A 23,991-nucleotide genomic window follows, 5' to 3' on the forward strand; every position below is an offset into this window, starting at 1 on the left:
GAGGGAATTACATCAGGTCTAAAGCTCTATACACGCAGAGGAAAAGCAGAAATAGCATTACATTTCTAGCAATTTATGCAAACCTAGGTTGTAAGATGGCTGAAGAAAGCTCCAACACATTTCAGCAAACAAAAACTTATGAGACAAGTGATGACTGTGACGCTTAGGAGTCAATACAAAAAGGTACTGATTTTTGATGAGGAAAGCAAAAAGGGGGCTCAGGGTGAGAAACCAGTAAGGCTAACATGGGAGTCTTCTACTGAGCTACTGTGCTTTGGAACTATGCAATCCTATCTAGTGACAACGATATTCCATATGTGACGCTAAAGATCCCCAAAAATAAAGATGTAAATAAGCAATAATTAAAAGAGGAATAAAAAAATACCTGAAAAACAATCTGTAAAGCACGACAAGAAATCTGGGCAAGTTAAACTGCAGCAGGATATTAAGTACTAATGATACTAGGGTGGGAGGTACTAGACCAGCTGTCAACATAAGGCTAGAAAATAAAAAGGATGATCAAAAACTCAACAGACAGGTACATTGAAATTGCAAAGGCAGAAAGTCCTAGAAACAAGAAGAAAACAATGCATTTAGCAAAGTTAAGCACTTTGTACCTCCTTTTCTCTTGCCATACACCTGTGCATATAATCAAATTTCCATTATACAACCCCCCATTAATATTCCAAAACGTGCAAGCTGATTGGTCAGCGTGCACATTGTAAATCAGACTTATACTAATGGAAAAAGGTTTGGTCGCCCGGACTTTTTCCATTAGTACAAGTCTTTTTTTTTTTTTTTTTTTTTTTTTTTTTTACAGCAACGGCGAACGCAAGATCTCCATTGCTTTTAAAAACTGTCTCGCTATATTAAAGGAGTTTAATTTAACATAGCGAGACAGCTTTAAAAAAAGTAACCGAGATCTTCCTTTCTCCGTTGCTTTTTTTAAAGCTGTCTCGCTATGTTAAATGGGTTTAGCACAGCGAGACAGCTTTAAAGAAAGCAATGGAGATTCTCCGTTGCTTTTTTTAAAGCTGTCTCGCTATGTTAAACTCCTTTAACATAGCGAGACAGTTTCTAAAAAGCAATGGAGATCTTGCTTTCTCCGTTGCTTCCACACACAGCTCTGATGTACTGCGTAAGCATACGCATGTGCAGTACATCAGAACTGCCGCAGAATACCGGACAGCTGCGGAAGAGCAGCACGGAGGCATTATACAATGACATTATTTAAGAAAAGTAAGTATTTTTTTTCTTAAATAATGTCATTGTATAATAGCAATAACCCACTTCTGGGTGGGTGTGGGTAATGCTGGATTTACCCATGGCTGTCTTTGTTTGGCCACTTGGGCTTCGCCCTCGTGACCAAACCACACCAACCATGGGTAAATCCAGCATTACCGACACCCAGGCGTGGGTTATTGCTTAAATGTCTTACAGGAAGAAAGCATGTTGAATGAATGCAACTATAAATTATCTATTTGATGAAAAAGTTTTACCTTAATCTGTTTTTGAGTGTGTTAACTTCACGGCAAAGGCCTTCATTTGCTTCAGAGGCATCATCCAACTCGCGTTGAAGCTTGCGTCGAGAAGCATTAGCACGGGTTGCCTCATCTTCAGCCTCTTCCAACTGACGTTTCAACTGTTTCATTTTGGTGTTTGCCTTCTCAACCTAATAAACGAGAAAAAATAATTCAAATGAAACTCCAGTACTTGTTTCATGCACAAAGGTGCAAAGTACACCTTCTCTAGTACCCTTGTCTCTCACAGCACTACACACTCTCTAGTTCACCGCTCCTTTTCACACTATGAATTATTTGACTCCTGTTTATTACTTCACACACAGAGTCTTAACAAGTTAGGTTACTGAACCGACAACCTGCAAAAAATTAAGTGAGCTCCTGTTACTTTTCTTTTTGTAGTTTCACTGTGTGTATAGCAAATACCATTTTCCCTTTTTTTTACCATTTGTATTACACTTTTGAGTACTGCTGCTGTAAAGTAGTTAGTATAGTGTATGTAAACACTATTCCCATCATCTCCTCTAAATAACTCAAAGTATAACATACAAGCATGATACATGTTTAAAAACAAGAAGTTATGTACTCACCATAACGTTCGATGTATGTAGTCCATCTCACCTCACATTCTTACCACCCTTGGGTTTGGAGCCGAACCTCGGCTCCGACTCGGCCATACTCTAGCTCAAAGTCTTCAATTGGCTCATGGCTAAGAGGTATCCCATACTGCAACGCACCCATCCCAGATCTTGTTTGCTGCAAGCTCACATACACACACACACACACACACACACACACACACACACACACACACACACACACACATGCTGAAAGGAAGAACCAACCCAACAAGAAAGGATACTGAAACCAGAGACTAAACCTCTAGGTCCTACAGGAGGGGGTAGGTGGGTGGGTTTGTAAGAATGTGAGGCGAGATGGACTACATACATCGAACATTATGATGAGTACCTAACTTCTTGATGTTATGTAGTCTAATCTCGCCTACATTCTTACCCTTGGGACAGCGTCCCTAGCACCTAAACCTTGGGTGGCTCATTGGAAAATACTCCTGAGCACTGTGGAACCAAAGGAAGATCTGCCTCTAGATATCAGATCCAATTTCTAGTGACTAATAAAGGTGTGAGGTGATGCCCATGTGGCTGCAGCACAAATATCATCCATAGACATCCTAGCCTGAAAAGCAGTAGAGGTAGACACCGATCGTGTAGAATGAGCCTTCACTTTAAAGGGTAATTCCTTGCCATTTGAAGTATAAATGAAGGAAATGCAACTAGAAATCCATCTGGACAGAGTTACTTTAGAAACTGGAGCCCCAAGTCTATTGTCTGAGAATGAGACAAAGAGTTGATCTGATTTCCTAATATCTTTAGTTCTATGTAAATTGAAACACAATTGTCTGTGAACATCTAAGTGATGAAACTTAAATTCTGCCCTGTTAGAGAATTCAGGGAAAAATACAGGCAGCTCAATGGACTGGTTGAGGTTGACAACCGAAGCAACCTTTGGCATAAAGGAAGGATTAGGTCTTAGAGAAACCCTATCCCTGTGAAATATCAAGTAAGGGGGCCGAACCAATAAAGCTTGGAGTTCAGAGACCCGCCTAGCCAAAGTGATGGCTATCAAAAAGATTGTCTTCTAAGACAAAAATTTAATGTCACAAGTTGCTGCGGGCTCAAAGGGAGGTGAGGCAAGCTGCTGTAACACAAAACTGAGGTCCCATGGCATTACAGAATCAAAGACTGGAGGTCGAAGTAGCATAGCCACTTTCAGAAAAGCCCTACAAAGCCTGTGCACCATTAGATTGGGTTCAGTAGCAACATGAAAAGTAGAAATGGCTGCCATCTGCACTTTGATAGTTGCCACAGCTGATCCCTGGCTAAACAGTTGAAAAAGAAATTCTAAAACTGATGGAATGGGAGCTGTATAGGGATCAATCTGCCTTTCATGAGCCCAAATGGAAAATCTCTTCCACTTACTGGAATAAATCTTTCTAGTAGAAGACTTGTGGGAAGAAGACAGAATATGAATCACCTCCAGGGAAAAATCATGAAGCCTGACTAGGGACGGAATTGGAGCAGCCATGCTGTCACAACTTGAGGGTCTAAATGGAGGGATGGAACTGCCCTAACATATGAGTCAACAGATCTGGCTCTGGTTCCAGAATCCACGGATCGTCCATTAGTTGAGGGTGAAGAAAAGGAAACCAAATCTGACGAGGCCAGTGTGGTGCAATCAGTATCATCTTGCTTCCCAAGGATTGTGCTTTCTGAATAACCTTCGCTGTCAGGGGGACTGGCAGGAAGGCATAGAGAAGACTGGAGGGCCAATTGTGAACTAGAGCGTCCCTGGGTGCCTCCCCCTTTCGATGGATAAGGATGAAGTAGCTTCTACATTTGGCATTGAGGGGGCTGGCAAATAGATCACAGCAAGGCTGCCCCATCTGCCGAAAATCTGCTCTGCCACTTGTTCATTCAGGGACCACTCGTGAGGCATCAGAATAGCTCTGCTCAGCCTGTCGGCAATCACTTTGGACTTCCCCGGTATGTGCATTGTCACTAGAAAGTGTCGGGAAGATACTGCCCACTGCCACACTCAAAGTGCCTCTCTGCAAAGGGGATATGACCTGGTTCCTCCCTGTTTGTTCAGATACCATTTTATTTATTATTTTATTTTATTTTACATTTGTTAACCGGGCTAGTCCAACTGGATACATGTCCATTTTCAGTGGAGGCCCGGGGAGAAAAGCTCCTCTACAATGCTACTATAGTAAGACTAAACAAAAAACTTTATCAGAATATATCAGCATATACAAATAATATCTAATAACATATACTTTAAACCTTCTGTTAGAATTAAAAGCATTTGAGTACAATATGAGGTAAAGTACCTAGTCTCTCTATTACTTAGAAAAGAGTACAGTATGAAAGTACAAGTAAAGTACCTAGTTACTCTATTACATCTTTATAAGAAGATGAAAAGTAGAGATTTAGCTCCTTTATTAGAAGTGACGTAATAGAAACAGCTTTGCAGACAGTAATGTAGAGAGTTAGATATACGAGATAAGAGAGGGTGGAAAAAAAAGCCCCATAGCAGGGAGATATAAAAGGTTAGTCTGGGTTATTGCAAGAGCAAAGCCAATGGTTGGAAAAGAAGAGTTTAAGTTTAGTTTTAAATAGTGGGATTGATGTTTGAGTAGTGAGGTCTTGAGGTAGTTGATTCCATAGTTTCCCAACTGAGTTTGAAAATGTGGAGTCACCTGCTGAGTTCTTAGAAAGAGAAGTATGAATCAGTATCTTGTTAGAGGAGCGCAGGTTCTTCAAATTGCTATAGGGTTTTATGAGGGTGGAGAGCATTGGGGTATTGTCTGGTGGAGACATGTTGTCTGAGTGGATTGCAATTGTCCCATGAGGAAGAAAGCCCTGAAGTGCTTGCAATGCTAATAGCACTGCTCTCATCTCCAAGACATTGATATACAAATGGGTCTCATGCTCTTGCCACGTGCCTTGGACTGTCCTGCCGAGATAATGCCCCCCCGATCTGGGAGGCATCCATGGTCATCATGGCAACTGAAGAAGGAAGAACGAAAGGCATGCCCGCGTTGAGATTGCTGGTCTAAAGCCACCAGCGCAGATCCTGCTTGCACTTGTCTGTAATCACAATAAGATAGGAGAGCGGGAGATGCTGTAGAGACCACTGGGCAAAAAGTAGCCACTGAAGAAGCCTCATGTGTAGTCTCGCAAGAGGAACTAGCATAATCGTGGCAGCCATGGTCCCTAATAATTTGAGGACCACTTTTGCCTTGACCTTCTTCAAAGGTAGCAAAGCATAGACCTGCTGCTGTAAAACCTGAATTCACTCTTCTGGTAGGAAGTTCCTCATGAACATCGTGTCTAATTCGGCGCAATAAAGGTAACACATTGCGAGGGCAACAAGGCAGACTTTTCCCAATTCAGAGTAATTCCCAGTCTTTTGCACAGCGCAATAGCGGCGTCCCTGGTCTGTAGCAGTAGAAGCCTGGTGGTGACAGACAGGAGCCAGTTATCCAGGTATGGAAACACTTAGAATCCCTGACATCTCAAGTGAGCCATTACCACTGCCATGCATTTGGTGAACACCCTGGGGGCTGTGGTGAGACCAAAGGGCAGGGCGCGAAATTGAAAATGACTGGCTCCCAGCCGGAAGCGTAAGGGACTTCTGGATGCCCTGTCCATCTTGATATGGTAGTAAGCATCGTTGAGGTCAATGCAGCACATCCACACATCTTTCCCTAATAATGGGAGAACTGGCTGTAACGTGACAATGCGGAACTTGGACTTCTCTACATGAAGGTTCAAACGTTTGAGATCCAAGATGGGTCTCAGGTCCACTGTTCTTTTCGGCTCCAAAAAGAATCTGGAGTATGTCCCTAATCCTAGTTGGTCTGTGGGGACAGGCTGGATGGCTCCCTTGAAAAGCAGCTTTTGTACTTCTAAAGTTGCGGAATCCCTTTGACTGGGTGGAAAGTACAGTTTTGTACCTACCATAAATGTAGATGTCCGATAGGTATGCATCTGCAGTCATAACATATGGGTTGTCCTGCCTCAGGCAGCCCTTCGGTCGGCCGGATTCCAAAGTCTGGGTCTGGCCTCGGCTGATGTTGCACTTTCCCTGACGTCAGAGCGTCTGGGGTATAAAAGCATCAGCCGACGCCATTTTCCTCTGTGTTTCTTGCCCCAGATGCCAGGTGCCCTCTAGGAAGGCCAAATTTGGAGGAATGCAGTAAAATTCCAAACATTTTCCAAAAAATATATACATATATATATACAAACAAATGTACCATAATAGATCCCCCAGCTAGCTAATGGAGGGGTAAGTACCCTAGGAATACCACAGAGGGGAAGGAGGGAGGGTAACCCTGACTGCAGATGCATACCTATCGGACATCTACATTTATGGTAGGTACAAAACTGTACTATGTCCTTCAAGGATGCATCTGCAGTCATAACATATGGGTAGAATACCATAGCCAATCTGGGGGAGGAGGTACTAAGAAAAGGATGGTGTAGTTAAGATCCCTTGCAGGACTGCTGTAGCAAAACCCGCTCTGGATCTGGAGTATAAAGGTAAATTGTAATGTTTGGCAAATGTATGCACGGAGCTCCATGTAGCAGCTTCTAAAATGTTCTTGGTAGCCACCCCTCTTAGGAAGGCTCTAGTGGTGGCTGTGGCCCTTGTTGAATGAGGCCTGATGTTTGCAGGAACTGTCTTTCCATGAAAGGAGTAACAAAATCGAATGCAATTTCCTATCCACTTTGAAATTGTCTGTTTGGAAATTGCTTTTCCTTGTACCCCACCAGCATATGCTACAAGGAGTTGGTCAGTTTTTCTGAAACTTTTAGTTCTGTCCAAGTAGTAGCGTAGTTGTCTGTGTATATCCAGAGTGTGTAGAAGTTTTTTCCCCTCTGTTTTGTGGATTTGGGAAGAATTTAGGGAAGTGAATAGCTTGGTTCAGGGATACCCTAGATACCACCTTTGGCATAAAAGTAGGATTGGTTCTTAGTGAGACTCTGTCCTGATGGAAGATAAGAAATGGCTGTACTGCCATTAAAGCTTGTAACTCAGATACTCTTCTTGCTGAAGTTATGGCCAGAAGGAATGCAGTTTTCCAAGACAAACTGTAGATCTGCCGATGCTGCTGGTTCAAAGGGAGGAAGTGTTAGTTTCTCCAGCACAAAGTTGAGATCCCAAGTAGGTAAAGGGGGTTTTCTTGGAGGATTGATGTTTTTGATCCCTCTCAGAAATTGCCTGAGGAGAGGGTGTGAGAAGATAGGTGGATCCACATTGTATTCTGCTGAAATTGCTGAGGCATGAATCTTTATGGAAGAATAGGACAGGCCGTTGTGGAACAATTCTGCTAAGTATTCCAGGATATGTGTCATAGTCGCCACTGTCACATCTAAGCATTTTGTTGTGCTCCAAATGAGAAATCTTTTCCATTTTGCTGAGTATGTCTTCCTTGTGGAAGGCCGGCGAGCTTCCATAATAATGTCCTTTACTCTCTGAGATAAGTTATTGTGAGGGGGATTTATGGAATTTTCCAGGCAGTTATAGTTGCAATGTTTTCAAGTTGGGATGCATGATCTTGAAGTTGTTCTGTGTCAGAAGAAGAGGCCATAGGGGGAGAGGCCATGGTTTCGCCTGTGACATGCTCCTCAGTAGTGGGTACCAGTGCTGCCTTGGCCAGTCTGGAGCTATCAGAATCACTCTTGGCTGTTCTGCCCTGATCTTCAGTAAAACCTTGGATATTAATGGGAGAGGTGGGAAGGCATATACTTTTAGAGCTTTCCAGCTGAAAGAGAGGGAGTCCACCCTCCAAGCTTTTGGGTGATACGTCCTTGAGCAGAATGTCTTCAGTTGATGGTTGTGGGGGGAAGTGAACAGATCTATCTCCGGCTGTCCCCATGCTATGTTATGTTATGCTATGTTATGCATGTTATGAGTAGGAAGATATCTGGGTGCAGCATCCATTCGTGTGCATCCATGGTAGTTCTGCTTAAGCTGTCTGCCAGTACATTTTCTTTTCCCGGCACGAACTGGGACTGTAGTTGGATATTGAGTTTCAGGCACAGCTCCCATAGATTCATAGTCAGCCTGCATAGGGGGTAGGAATGTGTGCCTCCCTGCTTGTTTATGTACCACATGACTGTGGTGTTGTCTGTCCTTATTAACAGGTGACCCTGATGGAGGAAAGGTTTGAAGGCCTCGATTGCGTGTATCACTGCCAGCATTTCCTTTTGGTTTATGTGCATGCGCAGCTGTCCTTGAGACCATAGGCCTTGGATACATTTGCCCTCCATGTGTGCTCCCCATCCTCGGTCCGAAGCGTCCGTGGTGATGGTTTGCTTTGTTCTTGGCTTGTTGAAAGGCAACCCTCTGTTGGACTGGCAGGCATGAGCCCACCACAGGAATTCCTTTTGAAGGCAAGGAATAATTGGTATCAAAGCTTCTAAACTGTGACTGTGCTGAGACCATACACTCCTTAGGTACCATTGTAATTTTCTCATATGCAGCCTGGCCTGTGGAATCAGTATTATACAGGAAGCCATGTAACCCAGGGCCTGTAGGATTTTCCTTGCAGTTAGCTGAGTTTGTCTTGTCAGATTCATGAAGTAATCCGGAAGTTGTTTTTGTTTTTCTTCTGTGAGAAAGGCCATTTGGGTGGTTGTGTCTAGGTCTGCACCCAAAAAGGTTATCCTTTGGGATGGAACAAGTCTTGATTTTTGGATGTTGACTGTGTATCCCAAGGCCTGTAGTAGGTGGATGGCATATGCCAAGTCCTTTATCAAATTTTCCTTGTTGTCCGCTTGTATAAGGCAGTCGTCCAGATATGGGTAGATTCGAATCCCCTGAAGTCTGCAGTGTGCAATTACTGATGCCAGGCATTTCGTGAATACTCTGGGTGCAGTAGATAAGCCAAAGGGCAATGCTGAGAATTGATAATGCTCTGATCCTGCAAGAAATCTGAGGTGTCTTCTGCAACTTGGTCAGATAGGGACATGCAGGTATGCCTCCTTGAGATCTAGAGTCACCAGCCAAGACTCCTTGCCCAGCATGGGAAGAAGTTGCTGTAGGGTCAGCATCTTGAATTTTGGCACAATGAGGAAAGTATTTAGTGCGGACAGGTCGAGAATAGGCCTCCATTGATTTTCTTTTCTTGGAACAAGGAATAGTCTGGAGTAGAATCCTTGACCTTGTTCTGAAAGAGGTACTTTTTGTATGGCTTTCATTTGAAGTAAGTTGTTGATCTGCTTTAAAGCCTCTGCCCTCTGATTTGGTGGCAGGTTTGGCATTCTGTTTCTTCTTGGCAAAGTGTGGAAGTGGAACCTGTATCCTTTGTCTATTATTTGCAGTGTCCATGTGTCCCTTGTAATATAATGCCAGTTTTTTGAGAATAAAGAAAGCTTTCCGCCCAAGGGTGCTTCCAATTGAGCCCTGGTAGGTGGAATCAAAGTGAAGTCATTGTGTCTGTCCTGGAGGAGTAGTAGTAGTTGTTGCTGTTGCTGCACTACCTCTCTGGTTGGTAGGCTGCCACTGACGGCCTCTGTAGGAGCCCCTAGCTTGCCCTCTACCTCTGGGACGCCTGTTCCTGCCTCTCTGGGCTCTGTCCGAGTCTGGAAAGGACCAATTTTTAGTAGGCCAGTTTCTGCTGAATCTCGGTGGTTGTACTTGCAGAAAATCCTTAACGGTTTGCACAGATTTAGCCTTTTCTTCAAACTTCTTTAAGACCTCCTGAGCCGAGGAGCCAAATAATTTTTGTTTTTCCATTGGAGCATCCAGGAGTTTAGCTTTAACATGGTCTGGCAGGGATTGTTCCTTCAGCCAGGCATGCCTACGAATAACTGCCCCAGTCATAGCTGACCTACATGAAGCCTCCAGTGCATCATGACCACACTTTAAGAAATGATTACTAACCTGCTGTGAGTTATGTACCAGGTCCTGAAGGGATTTACGGTCAAGGGGTTCAGAAGAAGTAAATTCTTATTCAGTTCATCTAACAAATACTCTTGGTACTGTATCATATGAAATTGACAATTTAATGCCCTCACAGAAAGAGATGCATAAGTATATACCTTCTTTCCCCATCTCTCTAAAGCTCTAGACTCCCTTTCAGAAGGGAGAGGATTTTTGGCAGTGGCAGCTGCAACCCCTTTAGGGCCCTGAGAAATAGTGTCTGGGTCTGCGGAATGGGCCTTATACAGATGGAAATGAGAATCCGGGACCCTGTAGTATCTATAAGGTTTGGCAGGTGCCGGGGGGAGAGTATCAGGGGCTGTACTAACATCATTGTACACATCATCAATAACATGCAAAACTGGAGGTATAGCTAAGGGCCTATGTTGAGGCAAATGCAAAAAGGTCCTTAATCTCTTTCTAGAGTCAGAAAATTCCTGACCCTGCCATTGAAAATGCTCTCTCATGGAATGTAGAGTCTCACAAAAAGAAAACTCTTCAGGAGGGGAGGCCGAAGGAATAGATTCTTCAGCATCAGAATCCTCATAGGGGGAATAAGCCTCCTCCTGGTGGTCTGTTAACTCAGATCCATCCGTAGACTCATCTGAAGAGTGTTGGTCAGAGTGCTCAGTCCTGGGCCTTTTGTCTGGTGGTGGGTGAGAGCCCCTGTCCGGGTGAGGCCGAGAACCTCTAATTAAAGAAATAAGATCCTCTGCAAGGCTGAGGATCTGAGAACTAGAAGAAGAAGGCCTCTGGGAGGTGGTTTTGGGAGGCAAAGCTTTAGTAAGTTTGGCAGCTTTAGCCCTGGAAAAAGCCTTAATGGACATGGAAGCAGGGAGTCTAGCTGCCCCACGTGCAGGAGTAGATTTGTCCAAAGGAATGGTGTCGGACATTTCCTGGACACTGGTTTTGGTAGGAAGCTCGGTAGCCGACTCAGCCGGGGCCTCCAGGGCCGCGGTGGTCGGTTGAGTGGATTTGGTTAAAGGAAGTTCCGAGGACTGGGTTTCGGCCGAAACCGAGACACTCGCGGTAGGCCTTACCGTGGTTTCAGCCGAAACCGCGGGCGTCGGTCCTTGTCCTTCCGTTTTTTCATCAAATGCGAAGTCGGAGTCTCCGACGGCATCTTGTATGCGAAATTAGTCCCAAAGAATTCCTCTGCAAACTCCGACTGACGTCTAAAAGTTCGTCGGTTGAAGGAAGCACAGGCTGAACAGGCTGAGACGTCGTGGTCTGGGCCTAAGCAAGGGAGGCAGTAAGAGTAGAAATCCTTATGAGGTATTTGTTTCTCACAAGTTAAACAATTATTTACTTTATCTGACATCGGCTGAGGCAAGAAAGAGTCCCCAACGGGGTACTTAGCTTTTTCGAAGTCTTCGGTAGCTGAATTTCTTCGTATCACAGGATCTGACCGACCGGCTCTTGCGAATTGCTTCTGCTTCGGGCACCGCGCGGCAAGAAAGACCGAGGAAAATGGCGGCGGCTGATGCTTTTATACCCCAGACGCTCTGACGTCGGGGAAAGTGCGACATCAGCCGAGGCCAGACCCAGACTTTGGAATCCGGCCGACCGAAGGGCTGCCTGAGGCAGGACAACCCATATGTTATGACTGCAGATGCATCCTTGAAGGACATCGTCTGGGTTTCTTTTGTTTGGAGGGGGATAAATGTGATAACCTCTGGAAATTATTTCTAATACCCACTCGTCTTGGGTGATGTCTCACCAGGTTTCTGGGTATAGAGAAATGCTCCAGAGATGCACAGTCTGGCCTCCCCAAAGGAGCGCTAGTACGGAGAACCACAAAAGGAATGCGGTCCCCCTGGTTACGCCGGCCTCTACCTGAATTTCCACCCCCTCCTCTGCCTCTGGAGGGGGAATCACACCGTGTATCGTGTAAAAACCTCTGAGACTTTCTGAACTACATTTTTCCACCCTTCTGGCCCTTGGGGTAAGGTCAAGAAGGCATGGAAAAACAGACTCCCATGACAGACAGGGTTTTTCCTTCCTGCTCGCACCTAGTGAGAGTGTCCTTCACCTTGGTTCCAAATAAGGATGAACCGTCAAAGGGGGCGTTGGTGAAAGTAGACTTGAAAGCCTCCATGAAGTTGCATAGGTGCATCCAGGAGTGTTTCCTAAGAGAGACTCTGGAACCCGCAGCCCTGCTCGCTCTGTCGGCTTCATACAAGATCAGCCTCATGGAGGACTTGGTAATGGAATTTAGGGTAGACATCTTGAGCATTGACCTTCTGAACCACAGCATCAGAAACATTACCCTGTACAGAATCTCCCAGCTCTTTTAGATCATCTCTCTGGAGCCGTGTAAAATGCAACAAATAGTTCAGTGACCACAGTGTAAAGGCCGCTGAGGAAAACACATGCTTCCCATACCTGGCCATGGCCCTAGACTCCTTGTTAGGGGGATAGATGGTAGATGAAGTTTCAGCAAGTTCCTTCTTGGTGGCTGCTGCCACCACCATGGCATCTACTGGAATGCCTTTCGTAAGAAAATCCTTGTCTGGAGGAGCGGACACAAACTTGTTGCATCTCCTAGGGACCGGTTCCACAGTGTCTGGAGTTTCCCACACCTTCTGACAAATGAGATCCAGTAGCTCGAACGGGGGAGAAACCCAAGAGGCGGAGGGTTGAGACCCGAAGGCCTTCAGGAACACAGACTCCTCAGAAGGGGATTTGGAGGGCCAGTCGCCTCTCTGCCTCAATATTTCCAGGATATCTGAGAAAGATATCTTCAGAAGATGACTTGGGGCACCCTTCTGACTCCTCGAGGTCGGTGTCGGATGTGAGAGACTCATCTTGGGAGTCAACGTGCTTCCTCTTGCACACTCTCTCTCTGGGGGGGGCTCCTCAGGCAAAAACTCCAGGGTGACCTCAGAAAGTTGGGGACCACTCATGGAGGTATCCTGAGGCCTTGGGTCTCCGCTGTCCATCAACAGAGGGTGATTTGAGACTGATACCGATGCTGGAGGGGGCTGAGTGTCGGTGCCGTAAGATGCAGCTGACTACCTGGTCAGCACGCTCATGACATCGAAAGCTGAACTCCCCAGCTCTGAAGGTCGACTGACCATGGAAGATAAGGTAGTAAGCCTCGGATGTCGGACCCAAGCTCACCTGAGCCGAACCACTGAGAGGAAGGCTAGGAGCCAAAGAAGATCGATCCGAGACCTCCCTCTTGGGTCCGACTGGTGAACCAAGAATCCTGGACCCCGTGGACGGCGCCGATGGGGTCAGAGTGGAGATCAGAGCAGAGGCGCCAGAGGGGGCTACTGGAACCAACCTCACGGCATCCGACGGAGCCAACACCTCTGGCTCCGAAAGCCGAGAAAGGCTCGGAGGAGGAACAGCCAAAGAGGAGGGGAGGATGGGCTCCGGGACCGACTGGGCCGGAACCAAAAACAATTTAGCCAGCTCCGATGACTGGAGCAGTTTCTGCACCACTCTATCGACATCGTCATCAGAGAGGGTCCGAGAGAACCTAGAGGATAAGGTCGGAGATCTGGATCTCCCTACATAGGGAGACCTATGAGATGGAGAAACCGGTCGAGGAACTGGAGACTGGCTCTGAACTAGAATATCTGTCACTGGCTCCGAGATGCTGGGAGCTGATGTCGACATAGTCGGTGTACTGCCTTCTGTCGGCACTGAAGTTAATGGAGCCGAAGTAGTAACAGTAGTTTTAGCGATTTTCTCTGGCGTCTCAGAGGAAACTGACGGAGACAGAGAGCGCTTTTTTGAAGATTTCTTCTCTGATTTCTTGTCCGGTTTGGAAGGAGAGGATCTGGAACTAGAAGACCTCTCCAAGTCTTCTTCAAAGGAAGGTTTCAGTGTTTCAGGTTTCAGATGTGTTTACTGTACTCGAATGCAGACCTGTGCAACATTCTTCATATGACATGAAACAACAGGTAGTTTACATTTTATATGATTCAGCACCATACTATAGCAGTTTCAATGGAAAAAGTTAGTGTCCTAACATCCCTCAAGTGAAGTGCTTCTTCCAGTCAGCAAATTATATTCTCTTTCTCTGCTCCCCTTATCATATCTTGCACATACAGGATCTGTAGACCACCTCTCAAGAAAGGCTGAATGGGTTGCATATGTGCAAATTAAGTACATCTCAGATCTGCAGGAACAAATGGCTAACCGATTTCCTTAGGTGTGGACAAGCTCAGGGAATCCTACACTGGTAAACCTACAGTAGTTTTCCTGGGAGCAGAGGTTATAATGTGTACAGTCATACACAAATGTGGACTTGAAAAACCAAAGCCTGGAGCCAATATACTGATGCAAACTGGAGGTATGTAGTCATCTGTGAGAAGGCCTTCTTAAGTGACAAACTTAACAGCCCTGCACACCAGGCTTGATTAATTCACTGAATAGGTGCACTTCAAATATAAACAAACAAGAATAGGACATGTATACCTGCCCGACAAATACAGAAAATCCATCCAATGATGCTAGGGAGTCCATCCAAACACGGGGAGAAAACAGGAGAGTAATAAGGAGCCAGTGAGGAACCCTTTTTGTAGATCAAATGACCCAAGTACATATCTGCTACATCTGACTTCATATTCCTCTACAGTTTGCAACAACCCAAAGCAGTATACTTTAATACAACTTGGGAAGCAGCCACCAAAGGAAGATGAGAAGGCACAGCTCTCAACCCTCTAACTCCAAAATATGAAACACTATGAACAAATGGGCTAAATGTGGAACACTTGCACTAAGTTACCTAAACTTCAACTTGAAAGCTCACAGGAGGATAATTATTCTGATAAATTAATATGATTCAGTATTTTCCATAGACATTAGTTTAAATAATTGTTAATGCTGAATGTGTAGACCCTTTTGGTGTGGAGCTATGAAGAACATAGACTTTGAAAATAAAGAAAGTTCCTCAATGAGGTACGTTTGAGAGGTATACCAGAAGGTCAAGCCCTGAAAGACTAGGGGTACCAAAAGAGGTCCAAATCCCCCCATTCACAATCCTCAGCAACAAAGCTTGGTAAAGTTGCAAAAATGAAAAACAAGTGGCCAAGGGATAACTTTCCAGAAATGGCACAATTTTAAAACAGGTAGTGGAAGCAGCCACATCCCAGTGGAGTGACATATGACAACTTCCCAACATGGTAGAATAATTCAGATAGCAAACTACATGGATACATTGTTGACACAACCACAATTAGCCCCTAGATACAACTAAAAGGGACACAGCTGGTGTCTTGCTGAACTGTTGCACCACTTTCAGGTACAAGATATTCTGGGGATATGTTAAAGATAGCTCTGGATTCTGTTCCCAAAAAGAAATCAGAAGTTAAAGGACCAGTTTGAAAACAATATAGAGAGCAATTTTAGGACAAAATGTAGGTTAGTTCTAAGGGACACTACCTCTGTGAAATATGAAATATGATTTCTCTACAAATAAAGACCTACAGTTCCAAGTCCCAGAGGCAGAGGTAATTATCTCTATGAAAAGCATCTTCCAATATTAGTAGGTCAGGGCAGCTCAGACAATGTATTCAAAAAGAAGTTGGGCAAGTCTCTTAATAATGAAGTACAGGCATAACAGGACAGATGGTTTCTTAAAAAGTCAAAGCTGGACAAATCCCTTAAAGAATTGCTTGGCTAACTGGTGGTCAGCCACAACCATGCCTCCTGCAAGACTGTGATGCATCAAGTGCTGAAAACAAACACCTTTACCATGGAAATAATTAAAACAGACAATCAGGGGCCTAAGGTACAGCAGGATAACCTACAAACTTGTCAATGCAAATTACCAAGAAAGGTTCCTGACCCAAGACCCAAAATCCAAATCCATCTTTATTGCAAAACCTGACAAGGATAAGTTTACCTTTCTGAATCTGGCTAAGACACAACAAAAGGAAATGTATACAGAAAATTTTCCTAAAAAGGATCCAAGCAGAAGGGGGAAAAAAGTGGTGGTGGTGGGGGTAAACTTCTCAAATGCTGCAGGCTGATCTACAGAGTGCCCTATTCCTATAAGATCCTGACCTCGCAAGTCTTCTTTATTCTCAGCTCAAAGAAAGGGACAGAACTATGCCTTGAGTCTGCCAGCAAATCTGTACCTCTAAGATGTGAAGAGCTCTAACGGGATGTCTCGGCCTACAGCCATGAGGCACAACCTTAACTCTCTGAATATGTGGTTTGGGTTAGTGTTACCTTATTAACACAAACTATGACAACCTGATTAACAGACTAGCAGAACATCATCTTAACTCCCTTTCTAGAGCTTGAAGGATGAAAAATACTGTCCTTAGCTCAAGCTGGTTTGTATAAAATCTTACTTTTTGGGGAGGGAGACACTTTCCCTTAACCAAAGATGAGACTAAGACTGGCACCCTAAACCACTATTTAAGTCACTATGGACTGCAAAAAAAACTTGGCCACAGAAAGTTCAATTCCCCGATGAGAGAGAAAAATGAGGTCCAAAACTTCAGAGCCCAGTGACAGGGACTGGGCTTTAGCAATTCATTTCTGTGTGATACCACTTAAACAACTGGCTTCTTACAGCCCATTAAAGCACCATCATTTGTACGCGGGTAAACAGAATGACAAAAACAGCGGTTGTCTATATATCTTACCCACCAATGCATACTCCTGCAATTTGCCAGGGTATGACTTTCTGGGCCTTCAATGTAGTCAGTAATGAACGACTCTGAAAGGTATCCATATGCAACCCAGATGAAAGGAATCTTTGTGCTAGAACATGAAAAAAACCCAATCCAATTAATACCTTCTCTAAGGGCCTGCAACAGATTAATGAACACAAGGCTGCTACCAGAAGTATACTAACAGAGCTGCAAGAGCCAGTCTAATATTAAATAAATTATGGGAATGCAAGAAATTTCTTCCGGAAAGACACTCTAGTAAGATAGAGGAGGGATGAAACAATATACTATAATGAGATAGATGCCCATCCCACCCACAGCAAACTAAAGGAATCTTCTCTAAGAACTACACAGAGTGGTGTGCTAAATGGTGTCCTTCAATGTTCAGCAATATCCTAAAGCCCTGATTCAGAGCCAAAGCCCTCTGGAAGGTCACAATCTAGAATACAATACTGCAGGTCATGATGAATTTGCTGATGTCAAAGATAGGATGGAAACCTCTCACCTCCAAATGAATAAGGAAGAGGCAGACAATGAACCCTCTACCTACCTCCAAAGGAGCAGCAGGCTCTATGGCTTCTTTCATGAGTAAAGTGTGGCCCTTTTCCAACAGTGAGACCATTTGGTCATTTAGCAGAACTCTTTCTTGGGGCCTAAAAGTTCTAGAATGTGGGTGAGACCACTTCCAGATCTCATTAGTCTTAGTTTTGTTTATAGTTGTACAGCAAACTCTGAGAATCAGTCTTCTAAAGGCAACCACATGGGTATTCAAGAATATTACAGTTGAGTGTGCCTTCATGGGAGACTTCATAGCAGAAGTAAAACTGTCTGACACTGGATAGCCCCCTCCTCATCTTGTAAATGGGCCTGCTGCTGCATCCTAGTGAAATGGATTACCCAAACACATGAGAAAGAAGCTGGTCATGTCTGTCAAACAGATTCTCTAAGGTAGTGCTGACCATATATAGGACAAATGCAACAATACTCATACTGAACTGTACAGAGGATAAGCAAGATTTCAGCCTGCATTATCAGCCCTGTATGTTACTGTTGAACTGGTACAAATAATTGTAAAGCCCCTCAAATAATTTTAATGGAATTTGACCTATTGCTGTACTGGCCACTAAAGGTGTGTACACATGAACTGGGACGTAGTCAGAACCAACCCCTTAACACTTGTCCCAGTTTAATACTGCCTTTTTCAAATATAATGTTCCTGTTAGTTACCATCCCATTAGTAGTACATCAGCCCCCAGCCCACACTATCATCTTTAGGTTCCATAGTTATACAGTTGTAACATACATTTCCTTACTGCATAAAAATAAACTATTCTTACAATATTGAAGTTAACCTATAAATTTTAAGAGTTATACAACCACCACTAATAAAAGTTAAACTGAATAAAAATGATTTTCGGCAGTCAGGAAATTCTCAGATTGTTTTCTGGCCAGACTACAATAGTGCCTGGTGCTGCTTCGTTCCCTTACCCTACCCCCAATTCGCACCAACCCCACCTCCTCTACATTTATTTTTCACCTTACTTGCACACTGATAAAATACTACCAAGCCACAACAACCTCCTCCCACCAAAACCTAACCAACCAATAACATCCTCTTACATCTCCTTATTACTATAACTAATAACACCAGTACTCTACTATTCATCTATAAAAACACCCTATACCCTAAAACTCCCCACACACCAAACGGCTTACAATTGAATGTAAGAGAGCAAAATGTTACAAGTACCAAACACATTTAACATCAGAAAATAATTCATCAAATGGCCATAGCTGGCCAATATTGCAAACATAATCAACCAAGGTAAGGGGCTACACCCCCAACTGTATATATCAACTCAGAGATCAGACGACAGTGGGGAAAATGGCAAATTTAAAAAAGGCGTCCTTCACTTACCTTATGCACTGCGGTACTTCCTGGTTGTTGGCCAGCTATGGTCATTCAATGAATCAATTTTCTGATGTTAAGTGTTTTGGCACTTTAATTTTCATTCTTTTACGTTTCATCATAAGCCGTTCATTGTGTTCCATATTCAATGTGTGAACATAGACCCTTCCTCACCATGATATAGTTTCTTACTCTAACCTCCTCATATTAGTAACCTATTCTACACCTTACAAAACACAGCACCCCAACTACTTTACCTTTTACCAAAAGACGCATGATTACAATGTTAACCCCTGTACCCATCCAGTTCAATATAGGTCCCCACTTATATAAAAAGATCACTGTGCACATCTCTTTAATCCAAAAAAAAAAATAAAAGTTTAAAGGCAGTATCACCAGCTACTACTAAATCTAATACTAGCAGGTGACATTCACTCCATCCCTGGAACCTCTCGGGCACCATGTTGCTTCACAAATAATAAATCAACCTTGCCTGAAAAACCCCAAATTTTTCTCCCAACAATTTAAGAAATAGTAACAAAAAACATTCCATATGAAGCTCAAAAGCATTGTAAACACAATTCCAGAACTACACACATGGATAAAATAATATTCCCCTGACATATTTGCAACAACAGAATGTTGTCTAAACCCAATATCAATTACACAGAAAAACTCCCATCCCTCCCCAGCTTTAACATCCTTAGCGCTAACAGATTAAAGAAAAAAGCAGGAGTAGCAGCAATAATGTACCACAGTAGCAGACCTATCACTTCTCACCATCTACCATAACCTCCTTCCACAATGCTGAAGTGCTTCTAAGTAACCTAAAACTAAATGCATACAAAACAGCATACTTGGGAGTCTTTTATATCCCACTTGGAGACAATATCAGGACATTTGAGGACATCTTATCTTGGTTATCCCAACAATGTACACACAGAGACACAATTATACTAGGTTATGTTAACATTGATTGGTCAAGTCTCATTTCTATAATTTTAGCATACATCTATACAATTTCATCACTGATCCTAACAGGATCAACCTGAACAATGGTAAACTACCACCCTGGACTAGTTATCAACAAGCCACCCCAACAAAATAAGCTCCCACAGTACCTTAGTAATGATAATAAGTGACCATCTGTCCATATATGCCACAACGGAATACCATACATCTCTCAGAGAACACATGCACATCGTCTCTAAACATGAACAACTTTTTACCAAGAACTGTTTAACACCTCACGACAATCTCGCAATTGAAACACCCTAAGAAAATTGTTCAGTAGACGATACCGTTAAAATTTTAATGAGACATTTATGGAACTATTAAACAGCATGACTCTTAGTCTTAATAGTGCAAAACAACCCTGCTCCTTGGCCCACTCCTTCTATGTGGAAATTGATAAGGAATACAGATGAAGCCTGGAAGGCATGGCTCAATAATAAAACTGAAAATCTTCAACAGTATAAATACATACGAAAAAAGCCAAAGACCAGATCAAACTTGACAAGTAACTACTACTTCAATTCGCAGAATACATGTTACAAAAATTCTACACAATTCTGGGCCAGCATATCAAAAATACTGCACCCTGGCTCATATGGACAACCAACCCCCAACCACCATGCTCACTGGAACAAACAGCTAATGCTTTCAATGATCATCATCTCTAGCATTGCTAAAATTACTTAACCAAACCAAAAGCAAATCGACCTCCTTCAGTAATCTGATCACATCCCACTCAGTTTCACCTCCCCAGTTCCATTCATACTCTCCTTTCAACCAGTATCCACCACAACAAGCAAGAAATACCTCAAATAAATGAAACCAAGTACACTACCTCCAAATGAGATTTTTGGTGATTTCCTAATAACAGCCAGCTCTTTCCAGTATCTGTTCTCAAACAGAAGAATTCAGGAATCACATATCCCCAGCCATATGGAAATCATCCCACTTCACAAGGGAAGTAACTCCAATGACATATGCAACTTTATACCCACTGCCATTCTCTCTCCTCTTTCGCAAATCCTTGAAAAATGCATTCATAGCAATTAAAAAAGTTATGTACTCATCATAATGTTCCATCTGAGTAGTTGTACTTCATTTATCTTCAACCTGTGGGTTTCGGATCCACATCAGAATCAACACAGCCGCATTTTCCAGCTATGGATCCAAGCTCCTTCCCTTACCCATAATGCCCCATCTCCCTTCAGATCGAGTTTGCTGCCTAAGAAGTACCAGATACCTGACCCAACAGCACCTTAACATAATCATGAGTCACTACCAACTCCCAGGCCTAGACTGGGCCAAGGACCTTACAAATTATACAAAGGTATATGAAGACTGCACAAAAGATAAGGTCAGGGGGAAGGAGGGGGGAAGGTTGAAGACAAATGAAGTACAACTACTCAGACGGAACGTTATGGAGAGCACAATTTCTTTATCTGAAGTAGTTTTACTTAATTTGATCTTCAACCTGTGGGATAGAGTTCCCCAGCTACCAAAAATTCATGGGTGGCCATTATGGAAGTATATTCTGGAGCATCACAGAATCAAAGGATGCTCTGTTCCTAGACACAATATCCAGCTTGTAATGTGAAATAAAGGTATGAGATGAGGACCAAGTGGATGCTGAACAAATATCCAGAGACACCCTAGACCAAAAGGCAGCTGACATAGCCAGAGATCGAGTAGAATGTGCCTTCACTTGTCCCGGCAGAGACATGCCCTTCACAGCATAGGCTCGAGCAATGCATTGGGAAATCCAGTGAGCAATAGTTATCTTGGAGACTGGCTTGTCTAAGAAGGGTTTAGCGTAAGACACAAACAGCTGATACGATTTACGAAAATATTTCGTCCTGTGTAAGTAAAATCTCAATTGCCTATGAACATCAAGCAGATGCAGCTTGTATTCCCCATTGTTTTGGAAGTTAGGGAAAAAACTGGCAAATTAATAGTCTGATTAATATTAGCTTCCGTCGCTACCTTAGGAAGGAAAGATGGATTAGTGTGCAGCGACACTATGTCTTTGTGAAAGATCATGTAAGGCACTTTGATAGAGAGAGCCTGAAGCTCTGACACTTGTCTGGCAGAGGTAATGGCAACCAAGAAAGCTTTTTTCCAGGTCAAAAGTTGCACAACTGAAGCTGTGGGCTCAAACGGCACAGAGTCCAAGGCCTGTAACACTAAGGTAAGGTCCCACGGAGGTGTAAGGGTCCTTAACCGGGGCTCTAAGAAGGAAGACACCTTTAAGAAAGGTCTTACAAAGTTTGAAAGAAGCCAAAGACGACGTATTCAACCAAACATGAAAATTAGAAATAGCTGCCAGTTGTACTTTAACTGTGGAGGAACTGGCATCCTGATGAAAAATACTCACCAGAAAATCTAAGACACTCAAAAGAGGCGCAGTAAAAGGGATCCAAAGCTCGCCGAGTGGCCCATATGGAGAAATGTTTCCATTTACTACGATACACCTTTCTGGTAGAGGATTTGTGAGCTGCTACCAAAATGGACTTAAAGGATGACAATCCGGGATTCCTAATAATCATGGGAACCGGAGCAGCCAAGCTGTGAGGTTCAGACTGTCCAGATCTGTGTGAAGGATCCTAGAGGGATGAGAAAGAAGATCCGGAACTGGATCCAACGTCCATGGAGGAACTACCAGATGAGACCACAGTAAGGGAAAACAAACCTGATGAGGCCAGAATGGAGCAATGAGGATCACAGTGCTCCTCAGCCCTTGAGCTTTCTGAAGAAACTTTGACATGAGAGGAAGCGAAGGATATACATAAAGGAGACCGGAAGGCCACCATGCACCAGTGTCTCTCTGGGGGCTTCCCCCCTGCGGGAAGTTCAGAGCGAAAAACTCACTGCATTTCGCGTTGGAAGGAGATGCAAAGAGATTGCAGCAAGGACAACCCCACCTTAGGAAGATCTGTTCCACAACTGAAGGATTCAGAAACCACTTGTAAGGCATCAGAATAGATCTGCTGAGCCTGTCCGCTAGAATGTTGGACCGACCCAGAATGTGCGTTGCTACTAGAAAGCGGCTGGAAGAAATAACCCATTTCCATACTCTCATAGCTTCTCAACAGAGGGGATAAGATCTGATTCCTGTTTGTTTGTTGATATACAAAACCACGGACATATTGTCTGTCTGAATAGCAATTATCCCTAGAGGCAGATAAGCACGAAAGGCCTGCAACAGCAGAAGGACCGCTCTCATCTCTAGTACGTTGATATGCAAACTGGTCTCGGAAGGGGACCCTGTGCCTTGGACTGTCCTTCCCGAGCACTGTCCCTCCCATCCGAGCTGGGAGGCATCCATGTTCACCGTGGTTTTGGGAAAGGCAGGGTGAAAGGAACGTCCCTTGAGGAGATCTGGGGATTGAATCAACCACCAAAGGGAGTCTTTGCATACTCTTCAGATTCTCACAGGAAAGGACAGATGAAGCTCTAACAGGGGCCACTAGACCACAAGTGTCCACTGAAGAACTCTCATATGGAGATGAGCCATCAGCAGGAGACTGATCGTGGCTGCTATAGAGCCCAATGCCCTTAGGACAGCTTTGGCTATTGGTACTTGTGCCTGAAGAATGTGCAACACATGTAGTCTCAGATTGCGTACCCTGTCTGAAGTGAGGAAGGCCTTCATTTGAGTAGTATCCAGCCGAGCCCCAATGAAGTTCAGAATCTGAACCAGGCCCAGTGAAGTTTGGTCAGATTGATGGTGATGCCTAGTTTGCTCGCTAGACGAACGTAGTAGTCCCTGGCTTGGTAGAGTAGATGATCTGAAGGGGCAGCAGGGAGCCAATTGTCCAGGTAAAGAAAGACCTGAATACCCTGAAGTCTCAGGTGAGCCGCTACAACCACCATTACCTTGGTAAACACCCCGGGGGCTGTGGTGAGACCAAAGGGAAGGGCTCTGAACGGATAATGATTGGCTCCCAGCTATAAGCGAAAAAACCTCCGGGAGAGCCTGTCCATCTTGATGTGATAGTACGCATCCTGGAGATTGATCGAGCACATCCAGTCTGCAGAAGGGCAGGATAGATTGAAGAGTGACCATCTGGAACTTCGCCTTGGCTACTGATAGGTTCAACATGGACAGATCCAAAATTGGTCTGAGGTCCCCCATTTTCTTTGGCACTAAAAAGAACCTGGAATAAATGCCTGATTCGGACTGGTCTGGGGGGACTGGTTGGATGACTTGTTTCTTGAGCAGCTTTCTTATTTCTAGTGCTGCTTCCTCCAGTTGCATGGGTGGAACTTCTGGGAGGAGCTTGTTCTGATGGGGAGGTTCCTTGAATGGAACAAAATATCCTCTGGATATTATTCGCAACACCCAACGATCTGTTGTAATGGACTCCCATGCTTTTGGGTGTAACGACAGGTGACCCCCGAC

General features: G+C 44.0%; 1 protein-coding gene across 1 annotated transcript in view; it reads right to left on the bottom strand.

Moving 5' to 3' along the window:
• Positions 1–23,991, bottom strand: part of MYH10 (myosin heavy chain 10) — a 2,709,460-nt gene that overhangs the window by 23,568 nt on the left and 2,661,901 nt on the right. Inside the window, exon 40 of the mRNA XM_044086713.1 lies at positions 1,500–1,672. Coding sequence (XP_043942648.1) covers positions 1,500–1,672 — 173 coding nt within the window. The remainder of the gene's footprint in view (positions 1–1,499; positions 1,673–23,991) is intronic.

Source organism: Protopterus annectens, chromosome 10.part0 (assembly GCF_019279795.1).
Source record: "Protopterus annectens isolate FY-2018-M chromosome 10.part0, PAN1.0, whole genome shotgun sequence".
NCBI classification, from domain to species: domain Eukaryota; kingdom Metazoa; phylum Chordata; order Ceratodontiformes; family Protopteridae; genus Protopterus; species Protopterus annectens.